Raw genomic sequence first — 18,495 nt, 5'->3', positions numbered from 1 at the left:
TAACTTTTATTGCCAATAAAATGTTGATGTTTCCTAAATGATTTCAATGCACTGGTTTTATCAAAATTAGAGTGCTATTTAAAAAATATTTCATAGGAGGTGCATTGAAAATCATTTAGAAAACACCTTTTATCAATCTGTATTCTATGCCTTCTAAATTTATATATTTTAAAAATTTCTCAGTATTTTTGCCAACTTTTGCAATGGGCCGCAATAAAACATGGTTTCTGGATTATTAGATTATTCATGGCATGCAATAATTAAATTAAGATTGTTTAATTACCAATTCATTTTAAGAAAGGAGACTAAAAAATATTTAATTTGAAATATCATGACAAAGTATAAATGCAAAAAAATAAAAAAACTTGAAATTGTTCTTTACTTTTTATTTTTTTAATCTACATAAATCAATTGAGGGCGCCATAAGCTATAATAGTTCCTCGTTTGCGATGCAGTAGCAGTAAAGTCATGCAAATCTGCAATTATTATATTTTTATTTCATATTTAATTTATACACAGAAGATGTTAACAAATTTAATTGTAAATTCATAATTAAAAATAAATTGACTCACTTGTAAAAAAAATAATACTGTACTACTAACAAAATCGAAAATAGAAACATAGATTTAGTTTTGTTATTATTGCCAGTATATTTCCTTTTCTGTAATTTTTTACTTCATAAATAAAAACATGTATTTCATGATAAATGTATATACCATCACATTATAATTATTTTAATTTCTAGTTTTTAAATTGCACAAGTGAAATTAAATGAGAAGGTTTAGGTCTGTGTCAAATTTGTCTAAAAGATCACAAATTTAAAACAATTACAGTACTACTTTCATAAAACGTGTATTCCACCACCATGAAGAAAAAGTACAGCAAATTCCAATATATTTATTCTGATTATCAATTTACTATGATTTTATTTTGTTATTATGAAAGAAATATTACCTAAAATAATTGAATGATTGATATAAGATTGTTACAATAAACAATTAATGACAAATAACCAATATTAAAATGAAACTTTTAGATAGAACCATGTAATGAGCCAATCACAGTACAGAGAATACATAATGTTTACATTTACTCTACATTTATATGAGTACCTACAAATCAATCAAACGAGATGAGTGACCCTTCTGCTGGTTGCTGGGGTGGTTGTTGAGACGAGTTTTGGCCCTGAGGAGGCATCTCTCCTTGTTGTTGATACATTTGTCCCTGGGGTGCACCGTATGGTTGGTTAGTCTGTGGGAGGGTATTGGCCATGTTTTGCATATTGTAAGGGTTAGCTTGTGTATATTCTATGGATGAGTGAGGTGAACCGAACTGTTGGGGGTTTGGATACATTGGCTGATAGCCACTAGGAGCCTGACTTTGCATTCCAGGAGCTTGGCTTTGCATTCCAGAGGCCTGGCTTTGCATTCCAGGGACCTGACTTTGCATTCCTGGAGTCTGGCCTTGTATTCCAGGGGCTTGATATTGTGTTGTTGGTTGGTTATAGCTTTGAGGCACACCACCAGGACGTTGCATGGACTGTTCTAGTGTCTGCTGAGGTGGTTGCACTTGTTGTTGTTGATATGATGTATGTGAAGGTGATCCTTGGATTGAACTTGGGGGATTAAAAGTCTGAAAAAGATCAAATATAAAATTGAAATTAAATATTTGCTTAGTATAGGGAAGAAACAACATCTTCCTTTTCTAGATCACAAGTACAAAACTTACTTGTCCATATTGTTGTTGCTGCTGCATCCCTTGAGGCTGTGACGGAATTCCTTGAGGTGGAGGCTGCATTCCATGTGACTGCTGTGCACCTTGTGGTTGCATCCCTTGTGGTTGCTGCATGCCCTGTGGTTGCTGCATCCCTTGCGGTTGCTGCTGCATGCCCTGTGGTTGCTGCATCCCTTGCGGTTGCTGCTGCATGCCTTGAGGTTGCTGCTGCATGCCTTGTGGTTGCTGCATCCCTTGTTGCGGCATTCCTTGAGGATGCATGCCTTGTTGCATTCCTTGTGGCGGAGGCATGCCTTGTTGTTGCATTCCCTGTGGCGGCGGCATCCCATACATACTATGTGCCATACCATTCATTGCCATTGGTGGAATCATTCCTTGTGGTTGCATTCCCATTCCAGGCATGTACTGTACCTGCCGCATCTGCTGAAGATACTTCTGTTGTTCTAGACGCATTTGCATCTCTCTTTCTTGTTCTTGGAGCCGTTGCATTGCTATCTGTCTCTGGTATTGTAAATATTCCTAAAATAAAATATTTTAAATTGAGATGAAAAATAAGGCATTATGTCAGTAATTTCAACAATAATTATAATTTGGAGATTAGTGATCTGTGAATTTACTGGAATTACTGCAGTAAAATGTAAACAAACCTGTTTTTTTTGTCTCATAACCTCTAACTTCTGAGCAAGCTGTATCTGCCGCTGTCTTTCCGCTTCCTCTGCCTCCTGTCGCAGCTTCTCCCGATGGTCTTCCCTCAAGGCATCTAGCGCTTCTCTTGCATCCTTGATCTGTGCCAGCTTATCCTGCAACGCTTCCATATTTGCTTTAAAAAAACAACAAAATCAACATTCTAATAAAGAACACAGAACTATCAAAACAAAGTTACTTATAATCAACATCGAGTGGATTTGTGGCTTGGTGGTTATGATGCTGGGCTACCAAACCAAGGATTTGCCTAAATATATAAACAAACAAAACAAAACACAAAAGGTGTACCACTTCGACCTTTCTGAAATACATTACCTCACCAAAAGAGTGTAATGTAATAATTCAATAACTTAAAAGTTACAGTAAATTAAGACAGTAGTAGTGCTAGCAACTTTTAACTAACCCGTAAAGTATTTATTTATTGTGAATATCTAAAAAATAATATAATCCGATGGTGTAATCTGGGAATTTTGAAATGTGCTATAAAGTTAAATTTTCCCACAAACAAAGACAAAATGGTGTGATATAAAAATACAAGTTTTACCCCTATAGAATGTTTAGGTTTAAACATTATTGATACGGAATCGGTGATGGACAAGTTAGCAGTAAGACAGGCATAACCTCTGACCTGAATGCATGATTTGTGACACTACTGATTTGAGAAGAGATCGATGCATGCAATTAATGGCCTGTATTGAACTCATTTTGTAATACGTTAGTGAGATTTTAGTCAGTCTGACATGAAACCTATCATAATATTAGTCTATACAAATGTTTCTTCAGTCAAACTGATAATAAAAATAAAATAAAAAAAAAAAACAATAAAAACCAATTTTAGTAAATTCAAAACTGAATGGTTGTCCAAAATATGATTATTCCCATAATTTAGTGTATTTTAAAATTACTTTGATATGTCCTTCTCCAATCTTTGTATTTGTTCCTTAATTCGTCCAATTTTTGTCTTAAATGTCTCACAATATAATATTGTTGAGACAAATTTTCAAGACATTCTTGTGATTTGAAATTTTAAAAAAAACAAACAATTGAAAATAAGAAAAATAACCACAGTGGTAGAACAAAGTCAACTTCATGTCAGGATGTATTGTTGATATGATTAAAGGTTTAAATTGTAAATTCTAGAGAATGCATTCCATAGTTTTTTTGTTTTGTTTTTTTTTTAACCATATTTAATGAGGGTGATCCATCCAGCTATTGCTGATCATTAGGGACCCTCAGAGGTTCACAAGACAAACATATACACAAGATGCTCTACATAAACAAAGTCTTATTACAAGTCTTTGGGAATGGAGTAATTTGGTCCTTAGAAAAAATCCTGACATATGACGGGACTTGAACCCAGGACCCTTGGAGTGGTAGCCAAGCATCATAACCACCAAGCCACAACTCCACTCAAAATAGTAAATACAAGCTTATAGGAAACCCTACTTTACTAGATATCTTTAGGGTTATGATAGTGATGTTTAAAGATTTTGACAAAACTAAATTCTCAAATCTTATTATTATGTTGTTTTAGAAACTGTATTTCTTGTTAAAATTGTTTTTTACAATCATAATTTTTTTAGTATGGTTTTGATATTACTAAAAATGAAAGAGTATTTGCATCAATACGGCACTAAACAACAAAAGTGCAATAATAAAAAACATTTGTCGTATTTTGAATAAAATGTTCTTAATATGTGAAGGAAAAGTGAGAAAATAACACGCACAGCGTAATTTAATTCAAAATATATCTTTGGAAGGAGGTGAAATTATCTAAAAATATTTCTGTTTTTTTTCATCCAAGTATGCTAATAATAAATTATTTTTCTGGATAAGTTCTGAATAATCATTTTGTATAAAAATGTCATATACCTCGTCCATCTTCAAGTTCTTGCATCATAGTCAGTAACTGTGGGTGCATGGAACTAATTTGCATAAACAAACTCTGCACGGTAGAGTCGCTAGCAATACTACGCCCTCGCATAGAGTTGCTGTTCATACGATTGTTGAATGTGTCAATGCTAGCAGACAAAGCCGACAGAAACGCATACTTTTCATCATCTCCGTTCTGAACCGGTTGCTATAGAGACACAGTAAATAATATTATGGGGAGAGGTTTTATAGTTGTACACAATACAATACAACAACTAATTTGGAAATTCCACAAAACTACACTACCAAACTTTATGTGATGTGCCCATATATGGACATGATGATGTCACATCTTTACCATATTTGGGCATATCACTACCATATTAGGGCACATCACATTAGCTTTAAACAATGTTCTTGCAAACTTCTGTACAGTTCTCAAGCTCTTACTCTGTAAGTAAATTTTAAAGGGAAAAATGTGTAGTTACCTCCTGAACTTTGTTAACAGTGGCATACACTGGCTGACTTGATACTTGGGTAATGGGTGGAGCAGTTGCTGGTGCGGCCTCTGGGGCAGATGGCATGGCTTGCACATCTTGTTTCTGCTCCCAGTATGGTCGATTTAGGTATCTTGCAAGCTGATTCAACAAATATAATTATCACACAATATTAAATATGTAATTGTGAAGTTAGAAATGATCAAAATATGATTCTTTGCTTTTTTATTTTGCAACTTTCTAATCTACATCAACTGCAGTATTTATAAATAAAAATACACTAACCTCTGGATCCATTTCCTGGTCAACAACAGATGGTGTCTAGAAAAAGAAAATTATTTTCATGGCTTTAGCCTACAAATCATTAATAGACACCAAAATCTACAATAAAAATAACCAAGGATAACAACAGGATGCTGAGCTCCGGAAACCAAAGGGTTTATCTATGGCTGTGGTACGATCAGTTCCACACCTTCAACAGAGACTGAGATTCATGGTACTAGTGTTAGAACGAGTCTTCTCAGATAAGGACTATAAACCATAGGTCCAGTGTACACATCTAGCTCATGTGCACTTTAAAGAACCTAGTACATCTTTCTAGATGAGTAGAAAGACATACAGAGACATTTATCATAACTCATCATGAGGGCCCCCTTGATTGTCAGAATACGCTATTTATGGTCACCCTCTATAGATAAGGTTAAATGACAAAATTGTAAAAAACATTACAGCCAACACTGCCATTACCAATATATAGCACATGACTTCACTTACATATGGTGTGCTGGTTGTAGCCGGGGGAGCATAGGATGAAGCTGAAGTCGCAGCACTGCTGGAGGATGGTGTTTTATCTTTCTTAATCTAAATTAAACAAAAATAAAATATAACCCCCGTGTTGAAAATATAAAACAAAATTAACTACAAAAGAAATAAGTAATTGTTTAGTATAATTTGTAATAGGTTATTTTGGTGGGTGATTTTTTTTTATTAAAAATTTGTTTGTGTCTGTGGACTAGCCTCTTACAAGATGTTTGTTTTCAGCAGCATCTAGTGACAGTGCCAAGGCTAATTCTAGCTCTTCCTGCTCCTGCATTTCTCTTTCATTCTTCTGTGGTGGGAGCTACAAATATAACAAAACAATAAGGGAACTGAATCTTCCAGGTATTATATGATTTACGCAATTACAATAAGACCATTTTACATAACATACAAGACTGATTTCATGCATTCAGAGAGATAAGTAGAGGAAGTGGGCAGCGGAAGAATAGATAGTAGTCCAGCCTAGATTTTTTATATCCAGTCGCTTAAGGCCTACACTTTACTTAGCAACTTACAAAAACAAATATATTACTACAGTATATATCTTTGATAGCCAATACTAATTGTAAGCAACACTGCTTACAATAAATTGTATGTAATTTGTATCTAACATCACTGTTACATAATACTGAATTGAATGTAATATTGTTGGTGTAATAATGCGATAATTCAGTTGGGGTCAATCAAAAAGAGGTATCATTATTATAACCCCTAAGTAGCCTAATCTGTTCAATGTCTTAATATTTGGTTAAACCTGCTTATAGTATAGTAATAACAATAATTTAAATAATGGCAGACAGACAATAAAGCAATAAAGTATTGCATTATAACGCATAAGATAACGCATAATTAGCATAATCTTCCCAATCCTGTTAACCATAGTAATCTTAAGTTCTATTTAAATGGCAGACAGACAATTAAGCCATGCAAAAGACTGTAAACTTCAATAATCTTATCTGTAAAGCAACAACCAATCAACAACAAGGACACAAAGACAAAGAACACTTGTTGAAATCATTTGTGGAGATGTTGAAACTAACCTTTCTAGTAGGAAGCTGGTTCACGTATTAGTAAGAAACAAAACAGAAAATAATGGAATTTATCATAGAAAGTCAGAAGGCAGCAGGAAGAAAATGATCACATTTGGTAATAACATGATTAATTTGTACTACTATTTCACCCTGTCAAAATTATTCAACTGCAGTTACTGCAGTAACTAGATTTGTATATTTTTTTTATTTATTTAAAAAAAAATTTCATACACATCCAACAGCGAGCACAAACTCGCCAATTACAGGATGGATAAAGTAACTATTTTATAATTTATCGTACATATAAACTAAGTCTCATTTGAGGCTTAGGCAGTGGAGTTGAAAGAGTCGTGAGTTACAACCCTGGCACTAGGTCAGGATTGAACCCTGGACCTTGGGATTGGAAGGCAAGCAAGTTAACTACCAAGCTACAGCTCCATCTATTTAAGATATAGCAACATTTGGGTGGGTATTGCATATGTTTATTGCAGTGACTGCCTCATAAACTTGAAACCATTTAAAATCACATACAAATATATCTACTGTACCACAGTCACTGTAGTAGAATCATTTTTGACATGTTCCCCAATAAAAGCTAATACAAGTGTTGTAAGCTTTGTTTTCTATAAAAGCGATTTGATCATAAATAAATTAACCTTTTTTAGTTCTCTTATTATTAATTAAATATATTGGTTCAAAAACATAGCTTGAAATTTTGTTTTCTTATCCAAAATGTATAAAATAATCAGTAAAAAATTAAATAGAAAGTTTCAATAGTGTCGTACCTGTGACTGTTGAGATAGAGGGCTAGCTAGATACTCGGCTGGTAAATCACTTGTTTCCTTCGATGTCGATGTTGACGTTGACGTGCTCGCAGATGTCTTACTTTTACCGCTGTATAGAAATAGAAAGATTATGTTTAGCTTTGTCACTTGTACCTTACATTACCTTAAGAAATAAATTTGATTATATCGATACAAAAAACAAGCATTTTACCTTGGAATAGCAACATAGCAGGAATCACAGACACGGACTTCACGTTCAATTCCAAATTTGGGAATTGCACACTGCTTTGATGTACACTTGCTACAAAATATCTGACCACAATGACGACAATGGTGCTGAAAGGAATACAAAAAAAAATTCACTACACTTGTGAGGGTGTGTGGCGCAGTGTGCTGGACGTTGGATTATTGATCGTGGTTCGAATCCAACTCTTGCCGCATTGCTTTTATCCTTAGGCAAGACACTTTACTTATATATTTGTTCTCTCAACCCAGGTGTATAAAATGGGTACCAGTTAGATCAAGAACTATTATTGAACTATTTTATTCATGATATCTATGTTTTGCTACCCACATTTTTGTGCCAAAGATATTGTCATTATTAGTTAGTAATAAAATAAAAATGTATGTGCTTTATTAAAGCTCTGTCTACACTATCAAACATTTTCTGACAAAAAAATGTGATGTGCCCATATATGGACATTATGATGTCATATCACTACCATATTTGGTCATATCACTACCATATTTGGGCATATCACTACCATATTTGGGCACATCACACTTTGTCAAACTACTGTAGTTTGATAGTGTAGACAGAGCTTTATTTAAGTAAAGGCTTCTCTTGGCCAGTCATTGTGTCTTGTACCTATTTATAATTACCTTACGAACAGTGATGCCAAATTCAGTCCTACAGCTGTAGCATTTGTCACCATCAATCCATTCTGGGGCCTTCTCAGATGAAAACATTGCATCACTTTCTTTTAATTGTGGAAATGAATGACCTGAAAAATAAACATAGTTCATAAAATTAATCAAATTATGCCACAGTGGCTATCAAACAGAATAGAAGATTAGTACCTTTTTCATATCTGCAAAAAGTAACAGTTGTAACCAGGTTTGCATATTGTGAAGACAATTTTGTGGAAAATCACCCTTGATCCCTTGTGAAATCTCGGGAGAAAAACACACTGATGGGAGGCCTGTTTTTTGTTCCAAGATGTTCCAAGTTCTTACTGTGCACGCATGTATTGCCCTGGTATTAAACTCATCAATCAGAGTAATCAAATAGCGTACAAACACGCTTTTCTTCCAACATTTCGCAGGGTTTGCATATGCATGTATGAAAACATGTAATAAATTGGTAGATCAAGTTATAACAATTTATGCAGATGTGAAAAGGGTATTAGAAAACAATTTTTTTAGGATTTAAAATAATTTATTTCAAGAAGTTATCATACCTTCCAGCTTCAGAAGGTTGTACATATCTACGACGGTTTTCATCTTAGGTTCATTGCGGAACACATTCCCCCAAGCTTGGATTAATTCTAGCACCTTATTTCTTAGTTCTTCATTACCAGACTAAAATTTTTAAAAATTAAGTTATAATATATATTTGCTGCATTCCCAAGGCATAACATTTTTTTATGGGCTACGTTTTTTTTTGTTTTTGTCTTTTTTTCTCTTTTGTGGGGGAAGCCCACGTTTATTGCACATATGATAAACACTGGATATTTAAATGATATTACACAGTCTGAGATCAATAGGTTAATAGATTATTTGATATTGTGTTAAAATCTAAATATGATAAAACAATTAAGTATACAGAGAAAATTTATATTGCAGAGCCTAAAACGGTATAAAGATTTACATTCAGTATTTCAAATTAAGATTCTGAATAATAATGATAAAATGATATATTGCATTAGGGTCATTCCATACCAAATCACCCAAAAAAAATGACATTTTAAACCCTACTTTCTTCAAATTTGCTCAAATTTGGTTTTTGGGTTATTTTTAGCCAAAAAACCTGAAATTTTTAATTTGAGCGCCATACGACCAACGGTTCGCGCGCTACGCGCCGTCGTTTCTTTGTGATTTTGCGCAAAATCGACGCGGCGGGCTATACTTAAATGACCGTATCTTCGTAACGTGTGGACCGATTTTGTTTTGACAGGTATCTTTGAAAAGCTAATTGTTAAAGCTATCCAAATCTTCTATTTACTTTTGAGATAGAACTATTTAAAAGATGTATAACTTATTCTATTCCATTTGACCTAGGATTTGACCTTGTGGGACAAATTTTTTTTAGATGAAATTTTGTGAAAATTATCTCCTACATGATATTTACATAATATAAAAAAATTGGAGATATATTATTTTTTGTTTGCTTTCTAGCTCATTTCAAAGTTGGCTTACTTCAACAATTCTGGTATTTCTATACAGTGTAGATGTATTGTCGACATTATATCACTACCAAATTTACCTCTTAATACTATGGGTTTCACTGTCAGATTATTTAAGACTATAACAATGCTTTAATTATATTTTCATGCTCCATACAAAATAATTATTACTTAGGTAAACATCTGTACACCATTTGACTACCCCATTTGGTTAGCCAAGGATGTACCATCAGTTTATGGCACTCTTTTCACACTTTCAAGCAAATTGAATCTTGAATTTTGTTTGTTTGATGATATAAACTTTGAAACAACATTGATTGTTCTTTGCTGTTAATCATTATTTTACATTTTTGTTCACTTATTTCTTCACTCATAATTAGGCTATAATTACGTTATAAACGGCATGGACCGGGGTGACGATACGTGGGTTGGGACAAGTAGGGTCCAGTCATTTCAAGTAAAAATTGCCCCGGTCCATGCCGTCTAGCTGCCATTTTATGCAATTTTAAAACATTACTACAATTTTAACATTTTTATAAAAAATGCAATATAAATGCATAAATTTATAGGGCTATAATTACGTTATAAAACGGCATGGACCGGGGTGACGATACATGGGTTGGGGCGACGATACATGGGTTGGGGCAAGTAGGGTCCAGTTATTGCATAAAAATACCACTTGCCCTGGTCCATGCCGTCTAGCTTCCATTTTATGCAATTTTAAAACGTTACTACAATTTAAATTTTTTTAAATAAAAAATGCAATATAAATGCATGATATATAGGGCTATAATTACATTATAAACGGCATGGACCGGGGTGATGATACATGGGTTAGGGCAAGTAGGGTAAACTCATTTCAGAAAAATACCACTTGCCCAGGTCCATGCCGTCTAGCTGCCATTTTATGCAATTTTAAAACATAACTACAATTTTAACATTTTTATAAAAAAATGCAATATAACCACATAAATTTATAGGGCTATAATTACGTTATAAAACGGCATGGACCGGGGTGACGATACATGGGTTGGCTACTACTACTTGCCCTAACCAATGTATCGTCACCCCGGTCCATGCCGTTTATAACGTAATTATAGCCTTATAAATCATGTGGTTATATTGCATTTTTTACAAAAACGTAAAATTGTAGTAACGTTTTAAAATTGCATAAAATGGCAGCTAGATGGCATGGACCAGGGCAAGTGGTATTTTTATACAATGACTGGACCCTACTTGCCCCAACCCATGTATCGTCACCCCAGTCCATGCCGTTTTATAACGTAATTATAGCCCTATAAATTTATGTGGTTATATTGCATTTTTTATAAAAAATGTTAAAATTGTAGTAATGTTTTAAAATTGCATAAAATGGCAGCTAGACGGCATGGACCGGGGCAACAAGTGGTATTTTTACTTGAAATGACTGGACCCTACTTGCCCCAACAGACGTATCGTCACCCCGGTCCATGCCGTTTATAACGTAATTATAGCCTAATTATGAGTGAAGAAATAAGTGAACAAAATACAATGAACAAAAATGTAAAATAATGATTAACAGCAAAGAACAATCAATGTTTCAAAGTTTATATCATCAAACAAAAAAAATTCAAGATTCAATTTGCTTGAAAGTGTGAAAAGAGTGCCATAAACTGATGGTACATCCTTGGCTAACCAAATGGGGTAGTCAAATGGTGTACAGATGTTTACCCAAGTAATAATTATTTTGTATGGAGCATGAAAATATTATTAAAGCATTGTTATAGTCTTAAATCTGACAGTGAAACCCATAGTATTAAGAGGTAAATTTGGTAGTGATATAATGTCGACAATACATCTACACTGTATAGAAATACCAGAATTGTTGAAGTAAGCCAACTTTGAAATGAGCTAGAAAGCAAACAAAAAATAATATATCTCCAATTTTTTTATATTATGTAAATATCATGTAGGAGATAATTTTCACAAAATTTCATCTAAAAAAAATTTGTCCCACAAGGTCAAATCCTAGGTCAAATGGAATAGAATAAGTTATACATCTTTTAAATAGTTCTATCTCAAAAGTAAATAGAAGAATTGGATAGCTTTAACAATTAGCTTTCCAAAGATACCTGTCAAAACAAAATCGGTCCACACGTTATGAAGATACGGTCATTTAAGTATAGCCCGCCGCGTCGATTTTGCGCAAAATCGCAAAGAAACGACGGCGCGTAGCGCGCGAACCGTTGGTCGTATGGCGCTCTAATTAAAAATTTCAGGTTTTTTAGCTAAAAATAACCCAAAAACCAAATTTGAGCAAATTTGAAGAAAGTAGGGTTTAACCCATTGGGTGATTTGACATGGAATGACCCATTAAGATTGTGATTTATTAATTAATAAGGTGAAAACATTTATTAGTTATTACATTGATAAATACATTCTGAACATAATATTGTCTTCAAGAAGTAATTGTTATTAGGGACTAGAAACCACCAATACTATGTCTAGGACTGATCTAACATTTCCTAGGTGGTAAAAAAAATAGAAATAAAGAGAAATTACGTACAGAGGCCAATTCTTTCAATTCTTCCATAAACAGTTTGTTGGAAACCTCTTCATTGAATTCAATCCCACAATTCTTCACACATGACTCCAAAATCTGAAAGAAAATAGACACAATGACACAACAGTATTTTGTGAGGTATTAAAGCATGTTCAGATACAGAAAGTGAATTATAAATTATACCTGGAGCGCATACAGTGATCCTCTGGGATTTTTGTCAACAATCTTTCTTCTAATTGCAGTAAATGCATATTTTGGTCTGAAAACGAAATACAACAACATTTACAATGAATAAAAATAAAATAAGATTAAAGATAATCATAATAATCGTCTATAAGTAAATTTGCGTAAAATGAATACTAACTGTACATCACGCTGACGAATACTGTCACAGATCTGAAGGATACTGTTCCAGTCCGGTTCCAACAAAAGCTGACTTGTGGCTTTTTCTGTGAAAATTAAAAGTTTTATTTCAATATCATTATATATACTTTTTCAAAACACATTATCAATTTAACACACTATTGAATATATGTATCAATCAGGGAGTTGTACAATATGTGCCATGTCTGAAGGTCCGGGCCTAGTATTTGTTGCTTGGCCTACCCTCACCTATTTGTACTAATATTTTTTAAATTTTAACACTACTGTAAGGCCTAGTAGTAGGCCTACTCTAGTAGTATTAGTAGGGTTTACGATGAAATCGGTCGCGTCTGAAATCGGTCGCGTTTGAAATCGGTCGCGATAAAATCAACTTCCGGTATTTTGTATGGCGCGCCGCTAGAGCTATACTTTTGATTATATCGGTCACGTTTGAATTCGGTCGCGTTTGAAATCGGTCGCGCTATTTTGTATGGATCGAGCGGGATGCATGCTAGAGCGGGATATACATTTTTCGTTTATGTAGATTTAATTGATATTTTGTAGTAACTAGAGGTAAATTATTATATGCCTAATATAACATTATGCCTAATATAATATTTAAACGTGTTTAGAAATGGCCATTTTGAAAAGACAGTCCTTCTCCGAGACCTGTGAAATACAAAAAAAAGTAAAAAATATCCACATAAATAATCTAGTTCCTAAAAAATATCAATTAAATCTATATAAACGAAAAATACATCGCATCCCGCCCGATCCATACAAAATAGCGCGACCGATTTCAAACGCGACCGATATAATCTGACACCATTAGTAGTAGAGTCTATTTAGTATTAGGCCTAGTTAGGCCTTATCTAAAATATCAATGAACAGATAGATCTCTACTTAGTATATCTTATCTATTCTAAAATACAATAGGCCTATTATATTAATAATACAGTATTACCACCTCCTGGCGTGTATGTATACTTCTTACACTACATATACACTCTATAGTAGTACTAGCCTACTAGGCTTATGCCTAGCTAGGCCTAGTGGGCTAGTAGAACTCTCTATATATAGTATACAACACAGCCTAAACTCAAACGAATCTTTTACTTGTTTCTTACCAATTAATTTATCAAAATTTCCTTTTCCAGAGCTAAACATTATACTGTTTGTAGATAAGATAAACTTGGTGTGAAAATCAGAAGCTACAATGCTATAAAATAGTTAAAATTAGTCTTATGATTATGACTGCTGTATCATCACTCCTTTTAATCTCAAAATGAATAATAAATGACTTGACCTTTATATGACATTATTTCCGGTTGAAATATTATGTTCTTTTGTTTAGTAAATATTTTGCCTAAACATTGCAATCCTTATATTTTTGTTTGAAAAATTATACTATAAATTAAAACAAAATTATTTTGTTTTGCAATGTTACGTTATAAAATGAGACAGCAAGAGAATATAGTAAACAAAATTGTTCTTGGCTGCTAGCTAAAATATTATTTCATCTTACCATCCCAAGAGGGCGGTTGTCATAAACAAAAATTCCAAGCAATTATATTATTTGTATTCATTGTTAATTTTAATTAGTGCTTTCGCTAGATATGATTCCGTGATGTATTTATTATTAGGTGCTTGTGGTGTTGGAAAAACATTGCTGTTGCGAAAAATTCAAAATATCCTTTTTTCCGAATGAGAATGAACTACATTTAAATACTTTTAATGCTAGGCCTCTCTGGCGATAACATGTAGTACTACACTGAATAGAGCATACGCGAGGAAAATCATTTCCTGATGAGGGTAGTGTGGCAAAAAAAAAAATAACCTGGACCGAGGCCTAGGCCTAGCTTTTTTTTTTGCAAAAATGTCCACGCAGTGCACTTCGACTCAAAATTGGTTAAGTAACTTTATCGTGAGTACCACACCTTAGAATTAGGCCTCAAAAATACTTTTACGAAGGAGATCACACAAAAAGTAAAAAATAAATCCTTTAAATTGATGAATTTACAGACGTGTTTCTCGCACATCGGTTCGTGAATTTCGCATACTCCATGTTCAATGTTGTTGTTTCTATGGAGCGCCAAAAGAGCAATCATAATAGAGGGCTAAAAACTCAGTAAATTTCGTATATTTAATGCATTTATTGGTGAAAATTACGTTCAATTTTATCATATTTTGTCAATGTCAATGCAACAAAAATATTACTGTTGATACTGTACATGGTTTTTGCAGGAGCTTTTAGGAATGAAAATCGACAAATTCATCATCATATTACATGTACTGTAGGGGTATACCTTAATCTAAATAATATGCCTCTTAGTCTTAGTCTTACTCTTAGGCCTAGGATTGGTTGCTATTTGAAAACAGCAAATTATTAGCAGTAAAATGTTATAGCATTTTTATTGACAAAATATATTAAAATTAAACGTGTATTTCAATAATAAATGCATTAAAAGAAGACGCATTCCACTGAGGTTTTAACCATCTATTGTTGTTGCTCTTTTGGCGCTCCATAGAAACGAAAATATTGAACTTCGAGTATGCTAAATTCGCGGCGAACGGTATGCGAGAAACATGTCTGTAAAATCATCAATTTGTTACTTTTTATGTGGTTCTTCTTCATAAAAGTACTTATGAGGCCCAATTTTAAGGTGTGGTATTCACAATAAGTTGCTTAACAATTGGGAGTCAAAAGGAAGTCGAAATAAAAACAGGTGCGAAACGGAACTAGCGCCGTGCACTTCTTGGTGAAAGTATAATATAGTAGTACATACATAATCAACACAGTGCCGTGTCCATCCATCCCTCACCCAACAAAATATCCTTTCTTTTATATTATAATATATATCACACGCGCTACTTCGTCTACACTACTACCACTAATAGTAGGTACTAGTATTACTACCCAATCAACAGTACAGTAGCCCTACACAAAAATGTTTTTAATAAATATTTCTTAACTATCACTTTACATTTCTATCGAAAGGATGATCAAAGTGCGGAAATGTCACTGTCAACAATTCCAACAGTAAGTAAGTCTTAAATATATATATAAAAATTGTTTACAGTCAGTCATCATCATCAGTTGGCTGCGGAGCAACTACAAGCTTTCCCCAGCCACAACAGTCCTTGGCTAACTCTCTCTGACAGTATTATTATTAAATGTATAACTTATCATTGTTTCTAATGAATTGTGTTGGTTTGAAGACTTAGCCAGTCCCATAATTGCTGCGTTTATCATTTTCTTTATTACAGGTGGGAACAAATATTGTGAAAGTAAGTTTGGACAATAAAAAACGTGAAGGATGTATTCGGGAATTGGGTGGCGCTATGGGACCAATTTGGTACAAGTACTACAATGATTGTCACGCTATCATGGTAAAATATCTTGATTCGTAATGGGACAAAAATAAACAAATTGGTGTCAAGTGCGGCATGATTGTTATTCATTATAACACTTCTAAACGTTTCTTTTCAGTTTGTAGTTGATGTCGCCAATCCATGTCAAATTTCAGCATCTTATATTCAACTTTTGACTGTACTTTCCCATGAAGAATTACAGAATAAGCCGTTTATTATCATCTTTAATAAAACGTAAGTTAATGTCTTGACCCACATGATGAGCCTGAGCAGACACAAGTTTTCTGCAGTTTGCCAAAAATGAAGCCATGTACCTTATTGGCAAATTCGCTTGCTGGGGTTTATGAACTCAGCAAATCAAATAAGTCGTTGTAGTCATGTGATAACCAATCGTCAGTACTACTTTACATCATATTATTTGGTATTTCTATGTATTAAATCTGATTTTTAAAATACTATTTTTTAACACTTTCTAGCGATATTCCATCCCATGTGAAACCATGTGATGTGAAATACCTAATGCGATTGGACGACATTATCCAAAATGCTAAGCAACCAATAAAAGTTGTCGATGTGAGCGTCAAAGATGAGGAATTGGTAGAGGTCATGCAATGGATGATAAAATATATTGAGGAGGAATGAAGAGGTTGAAAAAGAGGAGGTTGAAAAATCACCCAGCCCGAGATTTTTAATTTTTGTAGACAAATTGCTAAGGATAACCATAAGAGAAATAATTCTTAGGCCAAATAAAAAAATATACTTGTTAAGCGTCACACCCTCATACATTTTCAGGGGCGGGGGGACGGTTTTTTTTTTTTTTTTTTACTTTTTATAGAGGTATATTTTTGCGCGGTGGACGTTTTTCCCCACTTTTTTAGGACGAAACGTCAAACTTTTAAAATGCGAAACAGAACAAAATTGACTATGTATGAAATATTATTGCTTATGACAAAATTGAGTTTTGTATTGTTTATATCCAGACGTAATTAAAACATTAAATTTAATTGCCACCAAGCGAAATTGTAGGCCTTAGGCTAACTAATCCGTCCAAGGTGCTACCCCAACCTCACTCATCGGCCATCCGCCGACTCTCGCTCGACTCATCTATCCAGGAAATTCCCTATCGCGAGAAGCATGATTTGGTCTCAATAATACTAAATAGTGGGCTGATTTATAGTTTGAAAACAGCTTACGGCATTTCTTAAGTGAATTTTTATTCAACGTATTCATTCTTCTTTGATGAATCCTTTGCCAATTGCTGTGTAAATCAGTATTTAAAGTTGTGATGCAAAAAGTGTATGTAATTATTCCGGTTATTCCAGGCAGGTAAACCAGGCATTTAAAGGAAACCCATCGCCCAACAGGACCTCGTGGTGTGCCGATCTCGAGCGCGAGATCATCGTAAACAAAATTGGTAGAGTCCATTATGTATGGGGTGTTTCCTATTTACGAACCTATAAAAAAACGCGCTTCGACCACTGTGTAGGCAAAATATTGATTTCGTTAAATCCCTAAATTGATAATCGCGTATTCTGTAATCACGTGACTGATGATGTAATCATCAGCGACGTACTAAATGCACATGATTTAATGTGTTGGGGAAAAAGCTTGCTGTTTACCACATTACATGATTCACGGTGCTATTCGCGTTTCCTTTACGTAAATCGGCGGCGTGTAAATGAAACAATTGTTTTCACCAATTTGCCGTTGTCGACATAGAGCGATCGGCGGCTAGCGTTGTCTAAGCTAAAAAGTATGTATTTTTTCAAAAATTACACTAGCCTAACAAACATTTGCTAGTTTTGAAATTTTCAAATAGCAATTATGAAGAATCTACTAGCAAAATGCTAGTTTGCTAGCGTGAATTTCGAGCCCTACTCTGGAGCTGGGTCGGGCCGCTGAACTTTCCGTTGTATATCGGTAAAAAAAAAATAAAAATAAAAAGAGAGGCGGCTGGATAATCAGGAGCGGGCGGTGACGCTTAACAAGTATGTTTTTTTATTTGGCCTTATTATAGTTAGTGATCAGGTGCACAAAGTCTAAAGCTCTGTCTACACTATCAAACTTTATGTGACAAAACAAAATGTAATGTGCCCATGTATGGACATGATGATGTCATATCACTACCATATTTGGGCACATCATACTTTTTTAGTCAAACTTGTTTAGTACAGTACAATTCTATATATTGTTTTATATACAGTATGTGCAATATTATTTAAATTACAACAAAACCTTGTTAGTTATAAATATTTAGATCAAGAAAGATTTTATTGTGAGTTACCTCATCATTAATAAAAGTGACATGTATTTTTAAATTAAGTTGTTATATTAGATTATTTTTACATAATGATTTAACATAAAATTAAC

The 18,495-nt window shown here is 33.8% G+C and overlaps 2 protein-coding genes across 5 annotated transcripts; one reads left to right on the top strand and one right to left on the bottom strand.

The window, feature by feature from the left end:
• Nucleotides 1-23: 23 nt before the first annotated feature.
• LOC140062231 (hepatocyte growth factor-regulated tyrosine kinase substrate-like) lies at nucleotides 24-14,026 on the bottom strand. 4 transcript variants are annotated; one of them, XM_072108369.1, is made up of 18 exons: nucleotides 13,881-14,026; nucleotides 12,755-12,839; nucleotides 12,574-12,649; nucleotides 12,394-12,486; nucleotides 8,904-9,024; nucleotides 8,326-8,447; nucleotides 7,655-7,779; nucleotides 7,444-7,552; nucleotides 6,668-6,682; nucleotides 5,833-5,928; nucleotides 5,583-5,669; nucleotides 5,094-5,129; nucleotides 4,800-4,949; nucleotides 4,312-4,519; nucleotides 2,382-2,554; nucleotides 2,053-2,253; nucleotides 1,729-2,019; nucleotides 24-1,632 (listed from the first exon to the last, which is right to left on the bottom strand). In XM_072108369.1, the coding sequence occupies exons 1-18, from the start codon at nucleotides 13,918-13,920 to the stop codon at nucleotides 1,120-1,122; spliced, it is 2,541 nt and encodes an 846-aa protein (XP_071964470.1). In that variant the 5' UTR covers nucleotides 13,921-14,026; the 3' UTR covers nucleotides 24-1,119. The 4 variants fall into 4 exon arrangements, with proteins under 4 accessions (XP_071964470.1, XP_071964452.1, XP_071964477.1 ...); XM_072108351.1 differs by having other exon boundaries at nucleotides 1,729-2,253; XM_072108376.1 differs by lacking the exon at nucleotides 5,583-5,669 and having other exon boundaries at nucleotides 1,729-2,253.
• A 285-nt stretch (nucleotides 14,027-14,311) lies between these two features.
• LOC140048003 (ADP-ribosylation factor-like protein 16) lies at nucleotides 14,312-18,265 on the top strand. Its single transcript, XM_072093021.1, has 6 exons — nucleotides 14,312-14,443; nucleotides 15,740-15,793; nucleotides 16,021-16,143; nucleotides 16,244-16,359; nucleotides 16,602-16,861; nucleotides 18,133-18,265. Exons 1-5 carry the CDS (start codon nucleotides 14,381-14,383, stop codon nucleotides 16,765-16,767), a joined length of 522 nt encoding a protein of 173 aa, XP_071949122.1. The 5' UTR covers nucleotides 14,312-14,380; the 3' UTR covers nucleotides 16,768-16,861; nucleotides 18,133-18,265.
• Nucleotides 18,266-18,495: the final 230 nt, after the last annotated feature.

The sequence above is a fragment of the Antedon mediterranea genome, chromosome 1, assembly GCF_964355755.1.
Source record: "Antedon mediterranea chromosome 1, ecAntMedi1.1, whole genome shotgun sequence".
Lineage (NCBI taxonomy): Eukaryota > Metazoa > Echinodermata > Crinoidea > Comatulida > Antedonidae > Antedon > Antedon mediterranea.
The sequence above is the reverse complement of the archived record's forward strand: the minus strand, read 5'-3'. Positions and strand labels throughout refer to the sequence as shown.